Source organism: Odontesthes bonariensis, chromosome 3 (genome assembly GCF_027942865.1).
Source record: "Odontesthes bonariensis isolate fOdoBon6 chromosome 3, fOdoBon6.hap1, whole genome shotgun sequence".
Lineage (NCBI taxonomy): Eukaryota > Metazoa > Chordata > Actinopteri > Atheriniformes > Atherinopsidae > Odontesthes > Odontesthes bonariensis.
Window position 1 is genome coordinate 25,084,033 of NC_134508.1, and position 22,001 is coordinate 25,106,033.

Genomic DNA, 22,001 nt, shown 5'->3' on the forward strand with positions numbered 1-22,001 from the left:
AGTATTCTGCGATGCGCAGATGATGCTGCTTAGTTTTCACGAATAAGACGACATCTTTTGGTCAAGCACATCGTCTGTAAGAAGCTATTTCTGTCACTATCATTAATCCAAGTGTGAGAAATCCAAGTGTGCATAGATGTAGGAGTGATAACTTTTTATTCACCTAAATATTTTTTATCTCTGTACGTGGCTGAAGTAAAGTAATGAGAGTAAAAAAAGACTGTGTCTCATAAAACGTTACAAATCAAATTCACACAATACGTATGTTCATCACCATTTTGGTATGTTTTTGTTAAACTCTTCCACAGTGTCCACAGTATCCAAGAGTAGTGATGTTTTCTGTCTTATAAGTTATAATGCCATCATATGATTACTATAAAGATGTAAAAAGTTCGTTTGACAGTGTCTGACTGACAATACTGTGGATCAGCCAATGTTCTATAAACATTATACAGGTAGCGATTTAATAAAACCACATAGCTATGGTATCTCACAAGGCTGTTTATTGCTTTACACTGCTTTATACCATTGCTTGTTTGTGTTACATGGCATTGAGCATGTGTTTTTTGCCTTTAAAATAACTGGTTGTTTGCTCATACTGTAGAAAAAATAAAAACAGACACAGCAAAAGAAAAAAAAGAAGTTAAAAGTATGGCATGTGCTTTTAAAATCAGTTTGCTGCATGCACTGCAACTCAATCAATTTCACAAACCTCAGTGTTTTCTTTGTAACTTGAATATAAAAATGATCGACTCGTGACGGCACACACAATGCATAGACAAGGAATTTTTATTTCATTTCCTGCAGTCATATCTCCGTGGGTACAAATCTTATTTTCATACATATTTTTCAATAACCCATGATGCATTGCATCCATACATTTGTAGCTCAAAACAGCTTTTACAAAAAAGGATATACAATATATACTTATATTTATGTATATATTTATATATATATAATATACATGTGTTTCTTTATGCATTTAGATGTGTTTGTAATGGGTAATAGAAGCTTTTTAAAAAAACACAGCCAAGTGGAAACAAATCCAAGGAAAAGTTCAACAGAAGGTCATTACCAAACATATAATAGCCAGGTTATCAAAGTCACCAACATTGGCTATCGTACAGTTAACATGAAGCCCTTCAACACAGTTTGCATATTTTCCACAATGCCTTCTTTCACTGTACTATGGACCTGCATGATTACAGGTGCAACAAAACATATCAACCGAGGATGACGTGTTGATGGACTGGTACAATAGATCTCCAAAGCTAATAAAGAGAATGTAACATGTCACGGCATATTTGACTCTTATAATGGCACAATATGATTAATATCAAGATTAGAGAGATTTTAGCTCGACGCTAGATTTGTGGTTTTGTTTTGTCTTTGTAGTAAAACCCTTGCAGAATCATGGCCGTCCTTCAACTGAGTCATACATGGGAAAAAAAAACTTATTAGAATCTATTATAAAACGTCATCCTTTCTCTGTATGGCTTAAGTCGTGGAGGTCTTTCACTCAGCAGGACACATGTAAAGCGTGCAAACTGGCAGACAAGTAATGCTCCCAGCACCCTGACATTTTTTAATATGTTTTGCTCTGTGGCTGATATGTGTTTTTTTTTTTCTTCTTCTCTTCTAGCATTTGGATATAAACAAAACAAAGCAAGCAAGAAAAAGGAGTTATCAACAAACATGGTACAGGAGGGTTGTCACTCAGATAAAGACTTGGCCATCATAGTCAATGCAAAATGATAAGTCCACTGTGCTGTGTTGTATTTTGTCACCAACATTACTTCTGGTGTTACTCACTTCACATTATATAGCTCAAAATTACAGTATTACATCATTTTTCAATACAACAGAGTAATAATAATCATGTGTGTTCATACTAATTGATCATCATTCATGTAAACATATTTAACCAGGTCATGCAAACAGTAGACCAAAACTTCTTCCACTAGAGGTGCACAGCACAGAGCAGGCGGAGCACCCAGACTGAGATCCCTCCGACTCAAAGCGAGCCGGACCTGAGCCAGAACCAGAATGACAGCTGGCGAATATTTAGTCACTAGTCATAAACAGAACAGGCAGGATGAGCATGGTTTGATGGTTTCCTTCCCACACACGGTGGATTATTGAAAGAATTTTGCCTCTAGAACGATCCTCCTGACAAGATGAGAGCCAATGGGTATGCAGACTTATCGGGATCTCAGTTTGAGCCTCTAATAACAGAACAGCCATAAAACAAACAAACAAACAAACAAAAGAATCTCCTTTTTATATTCATACATTTCAATGTTTTCCCCAACAGGAAGCATGCAGACACTTCAGGTCAGAACCACCCTTCACATACCCAGTCTGAGCCAGAATATAGAGTCCATAACCCCTAGAGCACCCTCCAATTTCTAGTATCTCCTTCTCTAAAGTGTTATTATAAAAAATGACTGAAACACTTTAATGACAATATGAAAAAAAAGGGTGAATGAATGGGCGGATGAATCGGCAGTAAAGACACACATTGAGAGAGTAATTATATTCAGCTACATGATCAGAGACTGGAGTCACATTAGTGGATAGAGTGTAAAGACATGCAAGAGTAACTTTCAGCACTTGTTCGATTTAAAGAGCATTTTCTTTGCGCCCTGTCTGGCCAGATTTTTGGAGAAAGCTGCCAGCAATGTAGACTGTGTGGGCAAGATGGATGTAGACACACAGTGACTGTGATTAGAGGTAGATGTGACAGATAATGGGACCACAAAGATAATGGAGGACAACGCTTTTAAGCCTAATCTTTGATTACAGCTCCAGGAGCTAAGATCCAATGTAGGATCCTGGACCAGTTGTTGTAATGTACACATTGACAAATGGCCACACTCTGCATAGGCAGCATGAAGATCAATTTTTTTCACAAGTTTCGCGAGTGGTAGGGAGGGGTTTTTGAGGTAAGACTCTTTTAAAATAAAAGACCATCTGTGTGCTTCAGCCTTGCATACCCTTCTGCAACGAACTTAAAACTCGCCTTCAGTAATATCTTAGACAAAGACCTACAGTAGGTTGGTCCACGCTATAGAAGGGGCCTGCAGGTTATGGATGTACTCTTGTTGACATTGCTTGATATCTACTCTGCATTCCTGGCCAGACTGGGCGGACGGGCTATGGGTGGTCACCATAACAACAGGAGTCTGTGCTCAGATGCGGCTGGTTGGCCTGCAGCAGTATGTGCAGCTTCTCAGGCTGTCCCGATCCGTGCTGCCCTCATTGCTTCCACGACGACCATCCTCGTAGTGGGACACTGGATGTTAAAGGAGAGCTGTGAATGTGTGTGATTTTAGGAGGAAATTCCAGTATTTCTAATTAAAGAGGGACTTGTTGCGCTAATTATGGCAGCAAAATTATATATACCTGGGGCAGGAAGTACGAGCTTCCTGGTCTTTAGTTCGATAGACAGATTTTTAACACTTTTCACTGAGTTCAAAGTAACAATCCAATCTTTCATTGGACATCACAGTCTCTTTAACAGCACACTTGGAGTGAAAACAAACTAAGCTGAAATTACACGTTGGTGCTGGTTTAAATCTTCTTTCGAAGACTTCCTTTGAGTGCTACTTTTGATTTAAATATTAATTTGACTTTTGCCTTGACAGCTAAAAATCCAAATCAACTCAAACACAAGTTAATGAAAATGTAATGACATAGATTTTTTTTTTTAGTACGTGAACATCCAAACAAAAGGAGTACAGTCTCATGTCATGCTTGATCACAAAAGAAGTGTGTTAACTGGAATGAGGTTGTGGAAAGAGTCCACGTTAAGATGCTGATGACTTGCACTTTGTTCTGTTTTGAATATTTTCAGTCCAAGTTGGTTAGGTTTGGGAACGTAAACCATCAGATAAGAAATAGACATTGAGAAAAGAATTGCTTAGATTTAAGCATTAAAACTACTTACGGTTAGGAAAATATCTTTTGCCTTAAAATACATCCATTCACAAAGTCTACGATATGTTAGAAATATCCTTTTTGGAGCTTGTGACAAATCCTGCTCCATTTGCAAAATACTCAAATGAAAGGCACTAAAAAAAGAAAAAACTGTCCAAATACTTATGAAGTTAACTGAATATTGAAGCAAAGACTTTGGTGCAAAAAAAAAAAAAATTCCCAGTCTTGATAACAGCTTGGTCTTCAGCCCAATACAACCCCTACACCATTAAAGATCTTATCAAATATGGTTAACATGAACAAGTTTTAAGTGTTAAATCAGTGTGAACTGCTAACTCACAGCTCTCCTCCTCCTCATTCCCCAGTTCATCCTCTTCTTCCTCCACCTCCTCCTCTGGGAGCAGATGTCCATGGCAGGGGCTGGTGGGAGTAATCTGACTGGTTCCCTCGAGACTAGTACCCAGCTGCAGCCTCCGCATGTGGCGCACCACTGCTGTGGCGTTAAATGCTTGCTGAAAGAAGGGAGAGAGAGGTGAGGGAAAATTAAAAAACACACACACACAGACACCGTCTATTCTACAGCTCCAGATGGATGTTTCCATTCATTCATCAAGAGAGATTCCAAAATGTGCATTTCAGTGATTTTTTTCAACTGTTGATTTTCTGAGTGAGGATGACAGGGCACTGTAAATCTTGAACGGGATAAATTATATAATAATGTGGGTTCCCTCAATGTTCAATTGTACAATTACAATTGTATGATATACAAAAGACAACCATTAAAATGCCAGCAAGTGTAATTACAGCGGATACACTGGAAGGTCTGGTTGAGGTATATAGATTATTTGACACAGTAATAAACCGTTCTTTCAGCTTCAAGAATTATAAATGCAATTTTAATGCAATTTTTAATCTTTATGCTTTTCAAATATCATTCAAACTACTTTTCTTTGCCCAAATGTACTGAAGTTCAGTTTGGTCGTGTACTGTTGTACATACTTTGATAAGGAAAGGTCAGCAGAACATAACATAAGATTGTATCATTTTATGTAAATATATGTTACTTTGAGGGATGTTTTTGTCAAACGGGGAGAGATTATTCTGGTATCATAAATGCTTCCATGCTTGCAAGGCTTTTGTCTGGGTCATTGCTTTGTTTTAATAACATTCACAATAAGATTTTGTTCTGCTGTTTTCCACAGTGATGACGCATGCACAATAAGCACAACAAGACACTTTATAGTGAACAATGAACAATGGACATTTGAAGTCAAGATAGTTATATTTAATTATTTTCAAGTAACGGGGTTGGTCCTAGTCTACCCCTTTGGCTTTGTTCATATCAGCACTCCGCCAAGATGATACATCAAAGTCTACTTGTCAAACAAAATAGTTTAAATTAGTATCTTACGTCAACGGATTTCACCCCATTCTTTTAACTGAGCTCTCCCGACAGAACTGTATATTAACAATAGGCAAACAATGAAATTAAATTTTTTTCTACAAATCTAAACATTACAATGTGATGGGCATTTCATTGAGTGACATGTGGGAAACTTAGTTTGACACAACAAGAGACGGTGCATCTATATTCAAGAGACATAAACCCATCATGCAGTAGCACAACAAAGGGAGCAAAGAGAAATCAGAGCCAAACATCGGCAAGAAGACTCAAAATGTCAGCCTCAACATAGAGGGAACAACCCAGGAATCAACGGCTCAGAGTCCTGCCATGAACAAGAAGCTGCTGGCGCACCACTGTCACTGTCAGCAGTCAATTTTGTTGCCAGTGGAAGTGATAAATTGCACAAAATGGATGGATTAATGAAAAAAGATTAGGGCTATGTCAGAAATATTCAGTGTTATCTAAAACCATCAGTTAGACAGTTGGGAATTGGACACAGTGTGGTGTTGGAGCAGGACAATAACCGCAAACACATCAAAACTGATCGTAGAATGGATGCAACAGGGCAACATTAAGCTTCTGAAATGGTCTTTCAAAAGTATCGACCTCAGACCTATCAGAAATATATGAACCATGCTTAAGAAGACAAACGAAAGTGCATCAAAAATCTATCGTAACCAACCAGAACTCTGCATGAAGTGATCTATCTGTTATTCAGGTAGTTTCTGGTCAAGGTGCCCCTTGATAAGGGAAAATAAGTTGTGTGGTCATTCTGCCGCAATATTCTGCCGAAATAACTAAAAGGTCAAATTTAGCAATGACATTTATGTCCATGATGAGTTTTTATTATTTTATCTTATTAGCTATTAAGAGAGTAAAATGGAAGCATACAGCATGTTGTCAAACTCTTGACTATCTTAATTCTGCTCGTACGACAGGTTGCTCACTGACCTTCCATTTACTTTTGGCAAAGTTTTTCTTGATTTGAGCACTGACAGATTCATGGATATTCTTGTCCAAAGCTGTGTCACCGCATATCCTGCAAGTTGCAAAGAATTAGAAAATTACAGGCATTTGAGGCAGTTTTCTGGGACTTGGGAGCTTCACATTAGTTCATTAATTATGAGTTCATTAATAATAACGTTGCACTCATTTTCAAGGTAAAAGTCGAACATCGCTACAAGCCTCTCAGACATGACTTAGTCATCTTTGAGTTTTGCACTGCTAAAACAAACACTGGGTTTGTTTTCATGGTCTCTTAGGATACAATAATTACAGTAAATATGGAACTTCAGTTAATTGCAGCCCAAGTCTCAGTTACTTTAAATGGAATTATTGTTTTGTCTATAAAGAGTCAAAATATAAAGCAGCAACACAAGCCAAAGGTGGCATCTTAAAGTGTTTGTAAACATCGAAATTAAACTTATAAAAGAAAAGATAATCACATCTGAAACAAATAACAAAGTAAGTATATATATATGGTATTTATATATTATTTGACTTTCCTACCATGGATGCTGGAGGGCCTGCTCACATGTATATCTCTTCAGAGGCTCTTTTTCCATCATGTGACAGATGAAGTCTTTGGCTGCGAAAAAGAAAATCCAAGTTCATACGACAAGAAATTCCCTTGTGATTTATCATTGCTTCACAGACAGTAGATATTTTAGCAGTACCTGAATCTGAGATGTCATCCCAGTATGGAGAGTCAAATTCATACTCTGCCTTCAGAATCTGCTCAAATAGTTTGGCATCATTTTCGTCGTAAAAAGGAGGATATCCACATAACCTGAGAGAGCAATATTCAAATATATTCAGGAAGAGAAAATGACAACTTCAACAATTTGTCAGAGAGTTGTGGATTCAAACTTACAGAATGTATGAAATAACTCCTATGGACCAACAATCCACTGCTTTACTGTAGGGTTTCTGAGCAAGCACTTCAGGGGCTGTGAAAAGCACACAGAACACACTTACAGAGCAGAAAAAATACGAGACAGAGTGGCACTGAGGACGAATTCAAGTAATCTTGACCTTTTAGTTATACCATGTCATCTGGCAGGTTACGTTAAACAGGAAGAGAGCACTTCTGAAACACTTGCAATTGACACAGTAGGGGATCAAAGAGCCCCTCGTAGTAGAGTGAATAAAGAGGAGATATCAGCTGAAACAGCTCTCATGAAAGAGAGCGGCGCTGAAGAGAACCTGTCTGACCAGAGAACTGGTTCCTTACCCACATAACCAGGAGTACCACAGGCTGTGGACATGACACTTCCCGTTCCCTCGATCTTTGACAGTCCAAAGTCACTAATCATAATCTTGGAGTCTTCGTCCATACTGTAATACAGCAAATTCTCCGGCTGCAAAGACAAAGGAGGATCAAGGAGGTTTGTTTGAAAATGGAAAACAAAGGCCATCTGCAAGGCACAGCAAGCTGTTTTATTTCAATGTTCCCTGAACTAAGATACCTTCAAGTCTCTGTGGACGATCCCCATATCATGGAGATATTTAACAGCATCCAAAATCTGGTGGATGAGCTGGCTGGCATCTCTCTCTGTGTAGAAACCTTTCTCCACAATCCTGTCGAACAGCTCACCGCCAGATACCCTAAAAACAAATTGAGAATCGTGACAAAACAGCTTAATACTTGTTTACCTTCGCTAATAATACTATCAAACCCTACCACAATAGTTGTGTAGCTCAAACCTACAAAGTATTTGTTGGTTTGTAAATGAAAAAAATGACCAATGGTATGGTGAACTGACCAATTGTGCAAAATTATATGAGATAGCTTGAACCTTTGGTAGAACTGGACACAGATTATTGTGTTTTAACATATCATGTTATACATTTGATAAATGATTGCTATTTAATGTGTGGGTGTGTTTATCTCTGATGGGTATGCGTCTTGGCTCTGTGCTGTATGTTTCCATTGCTGGAACACTTTTTGTGCATTGATCCTGGTGACGCTGAATGAAAACCTCATCATCTAGATAAAATCCCTGTTCACTGTCTGAAACACACCATCGTTTGGAAGGAGGTATGCACGTATCTGGGATTGAATTTCCAATGTTCCAATGTTCTGATCTAATGATAACAGACACATCAGATTACAGAATACTTTGCTGCTAACAACACTTCTGGAAAAGCATATACTTCTGCAGTGTCGACCAGTGTGCTCACTTATATCTTCAATATTTGTCAAAATACTAAACGAGGCAAAGGTGTAAGGTGACATCTACGGACCAAACATACTTTTGTGGGTTCCCCGCATTGGGGCTTCGCAAAAGCACGTCAACATAGTGTTTTAGGAGAAGCCTCAGATATATGTTGGACAATCTGAGGTATAGGCTGCTCTTGGTTGTGTTGGAGCTGTTGTTGGTGCTTTTGCTCTGCTCTGCTGCAGAAAAGACAGAAGTCAAAACTGACAAAGGTTGCTTTGTGTTGAGGCGAAACAAATAATGAAGATTGTCTAGTACAGCTGTGGTCTTAGCTTTTCACTTGTGTTTCTTTGCTTTTTATTGATTTTGGCTTCTCGCCCTCTTTGTTATCAAATCAGTTGTTGTCGGTTATTCCTGGCTCAAACTGACTTTCAGCCAATCAGCATTCATCATCTCTGAAGCCTACAGATTTTTATAGCGGACTTTACAACTGTTGAGCACATAAAAACAAGCACTGGTCCATTTGAAGGCATAAAGTATCATTTTGCATGGGAAAAACATATAAATGTACATTTAATCTAATATGAGATTAGTTTTAAGCAGTTTAATCAATGTCTTTAACTCCTCAATGATGCAGCAAATTGTCCTCATATTTTAGAGGCTTGAACCAAAAAATGTTTGGCAGATCTGCATGAAAAACTGATGCTGCTTAATTTTCAGCAAATTAACAGAACAAATTACATGCTACATTGCTACAGGAAAAAAAAAATCTGTAGGAAAAAAATGTGGAAGTGGAACTCACAGTTGCATGACAAGATATAGATGAGATGTACTCTCAAAGATGTCCTCCAGTGAAACAATATTGGGATGCTTGATTCTGAGGAAGATACATGACATAAGTCATTCTTAAGGAAACCAAATCTAGATGATGCTTACTGTTAATTGGTCACCAGATGGCATTCTTGCTCTACAGTTCATTTTATAAGATTTCTTTTCTCTCTTTTATATAAAATGATCGACGGTAAATTAGGATTAAACGAACACATTTATATACAGAATGATCCAACACCTAACATCAGATAGACTACCACCTGTCAATGACAGGTGCCTAAAGCTTGAAACACTGAAAACAAAACGGAACAGCTGTAAGGCTTGAAAGTAAGCAAACGATAAATGCCAATGTCTTACTCATAAAAAAAATAAAAATAAAATAAAAGACTTGGATCGAGTGCATGGTCAACAGACGGCTGAGCATCTCTCTTGGCTCTCAAATTGAGAGCATATGAGCTGTCACTAACACAGCGGCAGCTAAGAGGGGCTAATGTGGCTTTTAGAAGAGTGAGAGAATCCTATACATAAGGATCATCTTTTTCATAGTTGATTCTTTAAACTTTCTTTTGCTCTATCCAATTTATTTCATTGCTACTTTAAATATTTATCCAAACGACACTCCTCCCATTCTTCTATATTGTTCTCTTTTTCAGTCATACCCAACCCCCACCCCTTCCCAGCTTCTCCACCCTCTATGTCTCTTTCTCTTTCTTCAGTACACTGCTGCGGGGAACTCCACACCATCTCCGCCTCTGTGTGCTGTTGCCCTGGCAACAGGGACTCTAAAAATAGGTCTATCTTCTTTACTCCTGACATTTCCGGTGCACAATCCTACTGTTTCTACTGACACTATACATTTAGTCATCTCGTCAGTTGACCCCTATACTGCATCTGCACATGCATTGTAGTAAGACGCAGATGCATCATCATAAGTAACTTCTGTGACTTCACCTGTGCAGGACCGCAATCTCATTTTCAATGTTGTTCTCTTTGCCTTCCAATGCTTTCTTGGGGATGCACTTGATGGCCACCAGCCTCCGAGTCCTCTTCTCCTCTGCTAGAACCACCTCAGAGAAAGCACCCCTGAAACATACATGCACACATGAGACAGGAGTGAAAAAACCCGTGGGAGCGTGGAGGAAAATGGACAAGATTAGAAAGCAAAATAAAGACTCTGTCTTCCCAAGCTAAAGCTCATGATACCTTGAAATCTTTGCACTGCAAAGGTTTGTCTTTCGTTGAGCTCCACAGATATTAAGTCTGGACACTTGACATTTTTACATTGTTAAAAAAAAACTGCTTTTTAACAACAACTCCTGTGATATAGTGCTTTTTACTGTATGCTTGTGTTTGTGTGGCAAAATGTGTGCGCATGAGTGGTGTTTAAATGAATAATTCAAAATGGTGACATTACTGAGTGGTTTTCAAGGGTTGAGAAAAGACTCTGAAGGGGAAGTTATAGAAACATTTATTGGCATTGCGGATGCTTTAAAAAAGGAACTATTTTTAATCCTTTCAATAATAGATAGAGTAAATGTAGTGTGGCTGTATCTGAGGGAGACTAGACTGCATTATGGATTATGGTCTGGTAATGATGAGAGGGAGAATAGTGTGTATTTACAAAGTCTACCCACAGGAGCGTGGGAGGGAGCTCAGGAGGAGGCTTGAATGCATGAGCATTGTAAGCAACCACAGGGATCTTTTCCATGTGTGAGAAACAGCTCTGACAATCAAAACATAAAACATGATAAACACCCAATTTTAGCAAAATATTATCCTGAGCTAGAGAACTCAGTATGTAAGTTTCTGAAGAGGGCAATAACTTCTCTTAAATCTGCATGGAAATTGGTTTCTCAGTGTTTTTGCTACTAACAACCATGTGATAAGGAAGCAATAACCTCTGCTTTTAATGTTTATTAACTTTTAGTTACAGAGCTGAAGACCTCAACGTGGATTTTTTCCCCCCCATCATCTTTCCACAATAAATGCTCAGTGTGAATCATTGAGATGGCTTTGTACCATTACCATTTTGTGCTCAACAAACCAACGAAATAGAAACAGTTGAACAGGGAAGCTGCGAGGAAAAGAGCCAATTCTAGCACACATCTCCAGTTTCAATTCTGAAAGGTCCTAAAATAATCTCAGAACAAAATCACATAAAGCTCTTGTTCGCATCGACCCATGAAAGCATCTTAATGTGTTTAAGTCTGAAGTATTTATAGCCAGGGCTTCATCAGCGCGCCAAAATCTCAATTATCAGTCAATTAACCTCTTTAGAATTATTGGGTGTTTGAAATAAGAGGGTCAATGGACTGAGAAAAAGACAAGTATGAGCCTTAATAATATGACTAATATGAGACTTTCTGATGGAAATGTCAGCAGTATTTCCTCACTGTTAATTACATATCAGTACACAACACTTATAGTGAGAGAAAGCCTTGTTTAATAGCTCCAGAAACCAATTTAAAGCACAAAAAATCATCAAGTTCATCTTTGATGAGCATTCCAGTATTGTAAAATTACAGTGTTTTAACGTATACATGTCTGTTGAAGACAGCAGGTTGTTTAGCCAGACTACAGTATTATCACCAGTGCTAAATTTCAACACTCAATACAATTACTTTCTCAATAGGAATCTCTTGATCAAGACAACAAAATTGTGTTTTATCAAGAAGTAGTTTTGAACCTCAGTGACTGACCATTTCCAATCAAAATCTACCTGATGCTATTAATAAATCATGATCAAAGTATAGATATAAAAGGTAACCTGTTGAGAAATCAACACATGTTAGACATGCACAAAACAACCATTTCTGATGTAAAAAAAATGCCAATGTAACAGTATCCTTAGCACAAAACATTTTTTTTTCGTCAGTTTTGTTTGTTTGGGGCTGAGATACTGAATGCCACACTCACTTGGATTGCATAGAGTGCACTGGATTGCATTCAGTTGCATAGTGCACATTTAAAGATTTATAGATGCGATGGTTCCTCAGTTAAATTCAGATTATGTCATTTCCATTCAATAAACTACACACTATTTATATTTATTTGTGCAGCTAATTTATTATCAGACTACTCAAACACCCATACAGCTACTGTGGATAGCGAACCGTTTGTGCCAATTTCAGCTTTGGAGTAGAGCCAGATCCTGTCATGTGGGGTTACTGAAAAGGATTTTATGAGAATGTTACATTACCAGATGCATTAGCTTGGTGTAAAGCACAAGCACATATCCCAAATTATAGTAAATTTTTGTGATATTCTAAATAGTTAAGAAAAACTAATCTAGTTATGGTCAGACATTTTAATGGAGAAATATGGCTAATGACACTTTTAATGGGCTTTGTGACATCTTCAGGGGAAAAAAGATCATAAAGATTGTGGCATCAATCCTCATTAGTAAATTTTAGAATAGAAAAAGTCCAAACTAACATACTGGATTATTACATCCGTCTATCAGATAGTTATCATTTAATATTTGGTGTTTTAATGTGTCTTACATGGTGCCTTTTCTTTTCTTTTTCTAATTTTCTTGTGTACAATGACAAATCAAGATCTATAGTCAACGATATATATAATTGTGAGCAAGCTGACAGGCTTTAACATTGCTGTCAACATTTAGCAAAACGCGGTACTGTGTTCAAGAGCAGTAGCAGAAAAATGTCATTAAGCTGCAGACTCAAAGTTTTACAATCGGCAGACAAATAAAATTTTTTAAATTAATCAAAAATGAAAAACAATCCTTTTAAAATTAAGCTAAAATGCGGCGGGAGGTGTGATTGTTTTGTTGTATCATCTTTTTCGCATCTGGTTTTATTATCTTCATTGTCACCTATGTTGTTGTCTCGTTGACAGTTCAAATGTTTGAATGATTTCTGTGACGTATGATCTGCCTATGCTACAACAAATATCATTCTGCAAAAAAATACATCCTACAAAAAATCCTATCAATCAAATAGCAAGTTAAAAAAGAAATGTACTTTTGTTCAATAACACAAGATACAATTGTGTTTGTGTGGATGAATGAGATTGCATGATGGTTGAAAAGATACTTAGAGCAAATATGGCTGCGTCGTTTCACTATATGCCAGTGAGTGACAGAATGATTGAGAGTAAACAAGATAGGTAGAAATGGATATTCACGGATGTACAGATACACACACACACACACACACACACGCACACGTTTTTCCTCTGTTGCCATGAGACAAACTGTAATTAACCATCCAATTGCTCATTTCTCCTTGGAGACATACTAGGGGTGGGTTCTCAACGGGTTTGGGAGAGAAACGCGGAGGAAGGGATGCAGCTACTGTAGCTGTTACTCTGATTTAATGAGATCTTGTGAAGAGCTAATGTGCACATCTTACAATAACACTGGACAGTGGTGGAATATGGATAAATGAGAGGTGTATGCTGCTGTCAAGCCTCATTGATTTAAATAGAGTTTCTGTATTCCACCAGCAACGGACCACAGAAATCAATTTAATGCCACGAAATAAGGCTATCACACTTGCTCTTAAAAATTAAAAGAAGTTTTACATGAGTCATTGATCTGAAGACTCATAGCTGATGCATCTGTCATCTTGGCTGTATGTGAATAAGACTGTCCAAGCACAGTTTTGATTAAACATTTGGGTATTTTTACAGACAAGTTTATCCTCCCCCAAACAGACAGACAGACAGATGGATAGATAGATAGATAGATAGATAGATAGATAGATAGATAGATAGATAGATAGATAGATAGATAGATAGATAGCAAAATGGTGATGATGTCTATACCTCAAGCCATCAGCACCACATGAGCACATGCAGCACAGCATGAGTCCCTGTCTGACACACTCACACACTTACACATACGCACACACATACGAGTTGGTAAAGACAGTGTAATCCCAGCTGCCTATATGGGCAAATATTGATTCACACATTCTCAAATCACCATGAGTGTCTCACTGTGTTCTAACTACGATCACTGTCATACTGCTGCGCTGCTTTTTCTACAACTTCAGAGTCTTTACTTGACAATTAATCATTTGATTTTTAAACGCTCGGCAGGTAAACTACATTACATGGAATGAACACACTTTAGAGGTAGAGATATTTGTCTCCGTAATTACGATAAATTTCCATATCTTTAAACCAAACTAATATCATAAATGTATGGATTTAATTTTTCAGAAAGAAAGTGCACACTAATCAGACAGAGTGAATCTAGCTAATTACACCATAAAGACTGGTGGGAAAAAATGAAGTACGTTCTGATGAGCACTTATATGTGTGTTTATGTGTATTTTAAGCTGTTCGGGAGTCTTTATTATGCTGTTAATTGACACACCAAGTGCTTATGGTAAAAGTACAGAGCAGGGTGTCACCCTTTCACCGTAGCAACTACTAGCAAAGCAGTGGCAATGTAATGGCACACATAAAACTCAAATGACTAGTAATAACTCAAAGCATGACTTTATATGTCATTAATGTATACTATTCATGAGACCCGACAGGAAACATTTACTGAGTTAATGTATGCTGATTATTTTTGAATGGGAGTCCAATGGATCCCCAGATGTTTTGGAGCCAGCACTTATCAGCTGTCACTGGTATAGCAGTTTAAGACACTTCCACACTGGCTTCACGTCTGACAGCAAATGATTACATCCACTTTGTATACAGTCTGTAGTCAATACTGAACGTGTTTTTGCACGCATTATTGAACACAATTGTTAATTAACTTCACACCCTGCATTTATTGGACTTGATAAGATGAATCTTTGTAACAACTCATTTGTTAAACTTGACTCCTTGAACTTCAAGTGTAACTAAAAACTGAAAAAAGGGAAACTAATGAGGTGGAGATGGTGAGACACACAGGGTCATCTGGACAGAAGCGAAGCCCACGCCGTAGGCTGTTTTTGAAGCCTGTCTGCCAAAACCAGCTCAAGTCTCCAGCAGGGGAAGTCGGGAGGTACTGACAGGCGTGATAACAGGCTAAGACTGTGGCTGAGAGCTCAGACAGAGCAATCAAAAGACAAAGGAGAGTGAAATGTGTACAGGTTCACCCAAGCAAAACTTGTTACAACGTTTTCTTCTTTAAGATAGATCTTCAGGACAAATGCATCTCAGCACATTATTGTGACTCTAGACATCGCTGCATGACAGAATGAAACTAAATAATTGTTTCTTCTTGATTTACTTTAAGACAAAATCACAAATGAAATCTGATTGCTAGGCCAGCTCTAAGCCTGACTGGAAAATGTTTTCTTCACATGAATGGTATCACTGTGAACTCTAAAAATCCTGAAGAGTCTAAATAATTGAAAATTATGGCTCAGGTTTATGAACAAAAAAAAATGTCCTTCAAGTTTGTTGAGTTTTTCATCACTGCTAGCGAATGACTTATACAGTTAAAACAAGTAATACCTCAAGTGGTAAAGACTTGGGCGAAGGATAAATCAGTTTCTGGGGCCCTCACTTAAACAAAGAAATGTTTGCTGTAATGGCAAATGTTGTTCATAATTTTCATTTTGTTTCAGAGTGATGGACTATCATTCAGGAAGAGTAAGACCCATGGGACATGTTGCAAAAAAAATACAAGCATCCATCAGGCAAATTGATCTCACCTGGGGCAAACACTCCCCCTGAACCCAGTGTGGTTTGAAGTTCCCTCGAAAAAGCTTTTTATCCTAATTTACTTTGAGCGTGTACTTGTGTGTGTGTGGGTCTAAGGCAGCTAAAAATAAGATTGGGGATGTGTGAATATACAGTATAATCCAATTCATACCAATCTCTAGATGCACTAAGAATTGTACAGCTGTACATCCTCCATCCGCCCCACTAAAATCATGAGTAGGTCAAACCTCTTAACTCCACTGCTCTTCTCCGGAGCCAAAACCAACTAGCATGAGTACTTTTCTAGCAGCATCCAGTGCTGCTCAGTCAGAAGGTTTATGCGCTTCAAATTATCTCTCTAAGCTGCTCAAGTAGTTGTTAAAACTGACCTGTCCTGTATTTTACATCTTTATTTCTTTTAAAGGTCATACAATGAAAATTGATCCTCTCTTTCTGAGTACAACATTCCACCATCTATCAAAATGTTTGCCAAATATCTTCTTTTGGTCTTCATTGGTTGAAATGACATAGCATGTGACATGACCATCCATAACCTCGCCCCGATAAAATGTAAGTATTTTCTTTCATAGGGGATAGATCCTATGTATCAAGTATCAGTACTACACAACAGAAAGTATGTTGATGAAGATTCTCAGTCATCCAGGTCATGGTAATCATAAAAGCTTGAATGAGGTCAGCTGGACTTCAGGATCCAAGAAGAGGTCCGGTTGCCCTTATTCAAGCTCATATGATTACACAAAAGAAAATAGTTATACAAATAGAAAATTAAAATACACGTCTGTAGACGTTTAAAGCAGGTGTTACTATTGTGTAGTGGCCTAAAATGAATTTTGAAATGTAACCAGCCCCTATCAACTCAGACAAGCTGCTAGTTTACAGGGAGGAAAGAAGAAAAAAAGCAATACTGTGAGAAAAAGTTTTCATTGGACCTCTCAAAGCCTTGGCATTCGGTTGCCTCCATCTCGGTCTTTCTGGAACAGAAGTGGTTTGGAAAACAAGTTTTGTATCTTTGAGAACCATCCATCCATCCAAGCATCCATTTTCTATACTGCTTAATCCAATTCAGAGGCCGCGGGTGGGCTGCAGCTTATTCCAGATGCCACTGGGTGAGAGCATGCTCAACAATACAATTTATATAAAACCAGTCACCAAAAAAAAGAAATGTTTTTGCACTTTGAATGATGTCTCTGTACTGTTTTCAAAAACTGAAGTGTCATAATACGCAAATCATTGCCTTTATTTTTCACTAATATACTACACCATGTGGCTTTTTTTGGAGACAATACTATAAACGCCAAAATGAAATGAAAACATGAATAAAGCCTTGCAGTAACCTCATGGGAGCTCATTTGGTTGCCTGGCACCTTACTATTATGATAAGACCTCCCAAAAATCAAACAAATTCTTAAGTCATCAGGTAAAACTTGAGTTTTTGTACGAATTCAACAAATGATAGAAAACTGTGTAAATTTGTTTTAATGATTTTCAAACTCCTGCACAACTATTCACATATTTTCAACTGACTGTGCGAGCTTAAATTGTCCCTTTAACTTCAACCTAAATAAATGACATTGTTACAGAAGAAAAAATGGTTCATCAGAATAACAAATAAAACTGAAAAACTACTACGAGGAGTGCTTGTCCTGAAGTGAATTCCAACCAGAGGTGAAACTGTGAGGATTAGTCGGATCAGAATATAATATTTCAACGTAAATCAATTAAATTCATACTCTGAATTCCTGGATAAAGCTCCTCTATAATCTTTTCTCTGAGCATAAGGAGCTTTCCGTCAACACATTAATTCTGCCCTCTGCCAGGTCCAGCTACAGTGAACAGGAGGGAGAGTATAACTTCTATTTTACTCTGAAGTAAGGGGACATAATATCATGGGAACTCAGCACATTTTATATAGCCTCTGATACAATAAATCACAGTCACTGTTTTAAAGTTCCTGTGAAGTCATAGTGGGATAATCACTGACATTATTAGCATGTTGTAGCACCAAAGAATTCTCAAACTTACATTTTGACATAGACAAATGGCATTGTACAGATCATAGTCAGCTCTGAGATGCAGACACCTGGAGTACCATTTGCCGTCCTCCTTCAGCGTTTGAGATAACTACAGTTTCTTCTGCCCACTGCTGCTCTGTTTTCTGGACATGGACCAGAGTTTTGGAGTCATTAATATCTAATTCTGTGCTGCCTCTCTGGGGAAGCAGGTGTGATTCCAACAGGAGAGGAAACAGTCTCGCCACATATGGCACAGTCGTGTCATCACAGGTGGACATGTGCTGGGGTCACTTGTTCTCAGTTTGGGAGTGGAGAGGTGCCCCCTGACCATCTGTGCTGAGTCCTGTCCACCTGGAGAGTGCAGTCAGAGGTCTGTACTAACTTAACTGCACTGGATGAAGATTAATGTGGCGGTATATTAAAAAAGTAGGACTTAATAAATCAGAAGTCCAAATGTATTTCAGATTAAACTATGCAGCAGTAATAAAACGTAACCAGGATCATGAACTAAAGCTCGGTAACAGATTTTGCATGAGCAGGGTGACGGTTTTCAGGGTAACAGTGTCATTTACGTCAATGTCACACATCTATCTGTCACATCTCGTGTGCCAGTCGTCACACAATCAAATGAAGGTGCAGCTGATTTCCACAGAGACATGGTGAAAACGATAAAGAGGGAATCTGGACCAAAAAAAAAGAAGCCAGATTTCACATGAAGCAGTACACTGCAACCTGTATATTCAGAACTGAGCGGGAAGCAGGGAATCAAATTAATAGAACTATTTCACAGGTAACAGTTTGACTTTCAGAGAGAGCAAGAATGCATTATTGATGGCTCGGTTCCTTTAAGTGTACCAGTGAGCAATAACAGTTAGACAGAATGCAAAGAATAGGAGCTAAGCCAAGTGGAATTCAGCCACAGTTAACCCACCTGTGTCTTTTGCTGCAGTACAAATAAAATCTTCTATAATATCTTCTTTTAAAAAGAGGAATTTACTTTCTACAGCTTTTCCACAACAAAAGAGAAAAACTGTTCTTGAAATAACGGCATCTCTGTGATATCAGGACCAGCAAAAAGGTGCATTTGTTGACGCAGGAGAGATTCGTTTGGATAAGTAATTGTTGCTTTAAGCTCCGTTTAAAATGGTGCTGAAAGATGTAAGAAAAACTGACAAAACAGTCAATCGTTCTTCAGATTGTTTTTTGCAATTTGTGAATTTGGGTTTTTGACTAAACCTTCAAAAATATCCAAGAAAAGAAAAATAACTATACGGACCTGTGCTGTAGTAAGATGCCTGCAAACCACACAACTGCAGCTCAAAAAGCAGCTTTGGGTCGACAACAAGCACTTTGGAAAAGTCCGATAATCCAAGTAACACGCAGCTTTTATTTTATTTTTATTTGTTTTCAGTGCAACTGCTTCAAACTGACCAATCAAACCATAAAACTAAACTTCAGATAAGAAAGCTGATTTTGCGAGTGTAGTGACAGTGATGTGTTTGTGCATGAAAAACAGTATAGTCAACATTCAGGAGTGGGCAAGAGCAAGACAAGTCTGACAAGTCTAAGTCAAAATCTCCAGAGTCCAGGCTGAAATTGCTGACTGCATGAACAGAAGGTGTGGAAACTTCCTCACCATTCCTGCATATCATTTGTTGTTATCTACTGTAATTTACAGATTTTTTTTTCTTTTGTTTTATCAAAGTGCTTTGAGGGAATCACTCATCGCTGAGACTTCGGCTAATTAATCTGTTTTATGATTTTGATTTCAAGTGTATAATAGTTTCAATGGGATGCCATTTCTTTTTTTAAAGGGTAAAGCAAGCATAGCTGATGCACAAATGCACTTTTCCAATTTACTATGTGACACATTTAAACTGTGGCAACCTAAAGGTTACAGAGGGTCTCTGCAGGGCACGAGTTCATAATCCAGCTCTTGTCTGACAATTGAACCAAACTGTCTTTCTACTTACGTTCCCAGCACTTCTTTGAAGTCATAATGTTCCTTGATGTCTGATGTCTTCTTTTTCCATCCATTTCCATCCTCTCCAAGAGGCATCCTATAATGCTGATGGGATTCGCCACACTATAGCTATGGGGCAAAAAGAACAAACTCACAGTGTGTTCAATTAAATTTTCAAATGGTGAAATCTTCCCTCAAGAGGACCATGTTAAATTTAAAGATGATAAAACGACTGATTTGTTTATTGAGTTTTCTAGATGTTTATAAATTTACTTAAAAAATAATGTGAAAGTGAGTTATCAACCACTTCCTGGTGTTGTCTATAGAAAAAACATCATTTTTTATGAGATACAGATATGTATAAATGAATGATCTACGAAATATCAAACAACAATCACTGCACTCCTAATGTGTTTAATGTACATAATTAAGGTTATTTAAACTATGGAAACATTGCCCCTGTAGCCGAGGTGGACAGTTGCTCCCCTCGAGTCTGGTTCTGTTGGGAGTGTGTTATGATTCACTGTACAAATAAAACTGAACTGAAAGTGCACCATTGATTTCAGTTCAGTAGTTGCTGTTTCTTTTTGCCTGCTCTTTTTTTAAAAACGATACTACTGGTTGCCCTTCACTGAAAGGCAAAAAACTTGTCAGTAGTATGCGTAGTCGTGCATGCACAATGACAAAATTTCATGTAACATTGATGTTGTAGGCCTGTGAACTCTCTTTGTAATATTTGCTTCTGTATCATTCTTACTTGTATCGAAGAGAAAATGCCAGAGGTTAAAGGGTGCAGATGCCGAGAAGAAATGTGTAGGAAAAGCAACGTTAAGAAATAGACCGAGACAAAAATAGCTCTACAGTCATTTTGTGCTCTCAAATGTCACACCACAAAACATCTTACATACCTCTTTGCAGATAGTCAGTTTGCAACAATTAATAGCTACTAATAGCTTTAAAGTAGGGCCAGCAGAGCAGCAGATAAAGGGACCAGAGGCAGATAGTCAGGCAGCAGAGGCAGAGGGGACTGTTCTATTTTTAACAATTGAAGCTTAAAAAAAAAATCAACATTTTCTGGAGATCAAAATTAAACAAAATAACAAAAAAAAAAAAAACACGAATTCCAAGAGCTCTTTTCAAGTGGAAACTGACTCCCAGAGTAACGTTTGGCAACCTGCTCTGCATTACGGCTTCAGGGCGTAAATAACAAGCAGGCAGGGACTTTGCACGCGTATTAAAACGTTTTGCCGGTACTGTATCCAACGAGAAAATGAGTCCTGCTGCTGGTGGTCATGAAATCCACATCATGTATAGAAACAACAAGCGGTGTGGGTGTGCGGACTGTACTGCAGCGCTCAAGGGTATGACAGTCAAATGTTGGCAGCATCTTTGGGTGAAACCAGGAGGCTGCGGACGTTTGACATGGCAACGCACCAAAAAGCCCAATTTAAAAGAAAAGTTTGGTGTATGATGTTGCAGTTCAATGTGTCTACCAATGAAAAGAAACGTACCTAAATGGCGATCTGTAGCTGTGCTGTGCTCTGCTTTCCTCTGGGAGCGATGTGGTTGCTGAGCTTGTGCGTAGCGCTGGGTGCGCTCAGACTTCTCCTGACGTCAAGAAAGCCAGACGTCTACGGACGTAGTGCAGCACAAAAATCACTCTCTGTTCTCTCAACATGATCTGAGATTCACCTTATGATTGTCGAGCCACCTTACCTTAAAAGGGTAGAGATTTTCCTGGCCATTTGCTTGTTATTTGCTGGCAGCTTTTTGCTAGACAGAGTGGGGTATGCAGACAGTTTTAAGGGTTTTTTTTATGCCAAAACAGGCACGTGTCACTGTGAATAATGCATCAAACAGCAGCGACTGCACAAACAGCCTGTAAACAATGAGAGCATTTTCATGCTGCAAACATGCCCAAGCATGAAAGAGGGTTATTGTCTTGAGTGAGTTGGCCTAAATAAAACTTAACAGGAATAAAAGTGCTCTTTTCCACTAATCTGAAGGTAGAGCCCAATTTGCTTCTGTTACAGCTGCACAGACTCCACTAACAT

General features: G+C 38.2%; 1 protein-coding gene across 1 annotated transcript; it reads right to left on the minus strand.

The window, feature by feature from the left end:
• Positions 1–802: 802 nt before the first annotated feature.
• On the minus strand, positions 803–21,704 carry camk1a (calcium/calmodulin-dependent protein kinase Ia). The gene is made up of 13 exons (XM_075461203.1): positions 21,664–21,704; positions 21,459–21,578; positions 19,958–20,076; positions 10,288–10,419; positions 9,308–9,382; positions 7,813–7,951; positions 7,578–7,704; positions 7,218–7,293; positions 7,021–7,133; positions 6,854–6,932; positions 6,296–6,383; positions 4,280–4,451; positions 803–3,295 (listed from the first exon to the last, which is right to left on the minus strand). The coding sequence occupies exons 3-13, from the start codon at positions 20,041–20,043 to the stop codon at positions 3,192–3,194; spliced, it is 1,191 nt and encodes a 396-aa protein (XP_075317318.1). The 5' UTR covers positions 20,044–20,076; positions 21,459–21,578; positions 21,664–21,704; the 3' UTR covers positions 803–3,191.
• Between the last annotated feature and the right edge of the window lie 297 nt (positions 21,705–22,001).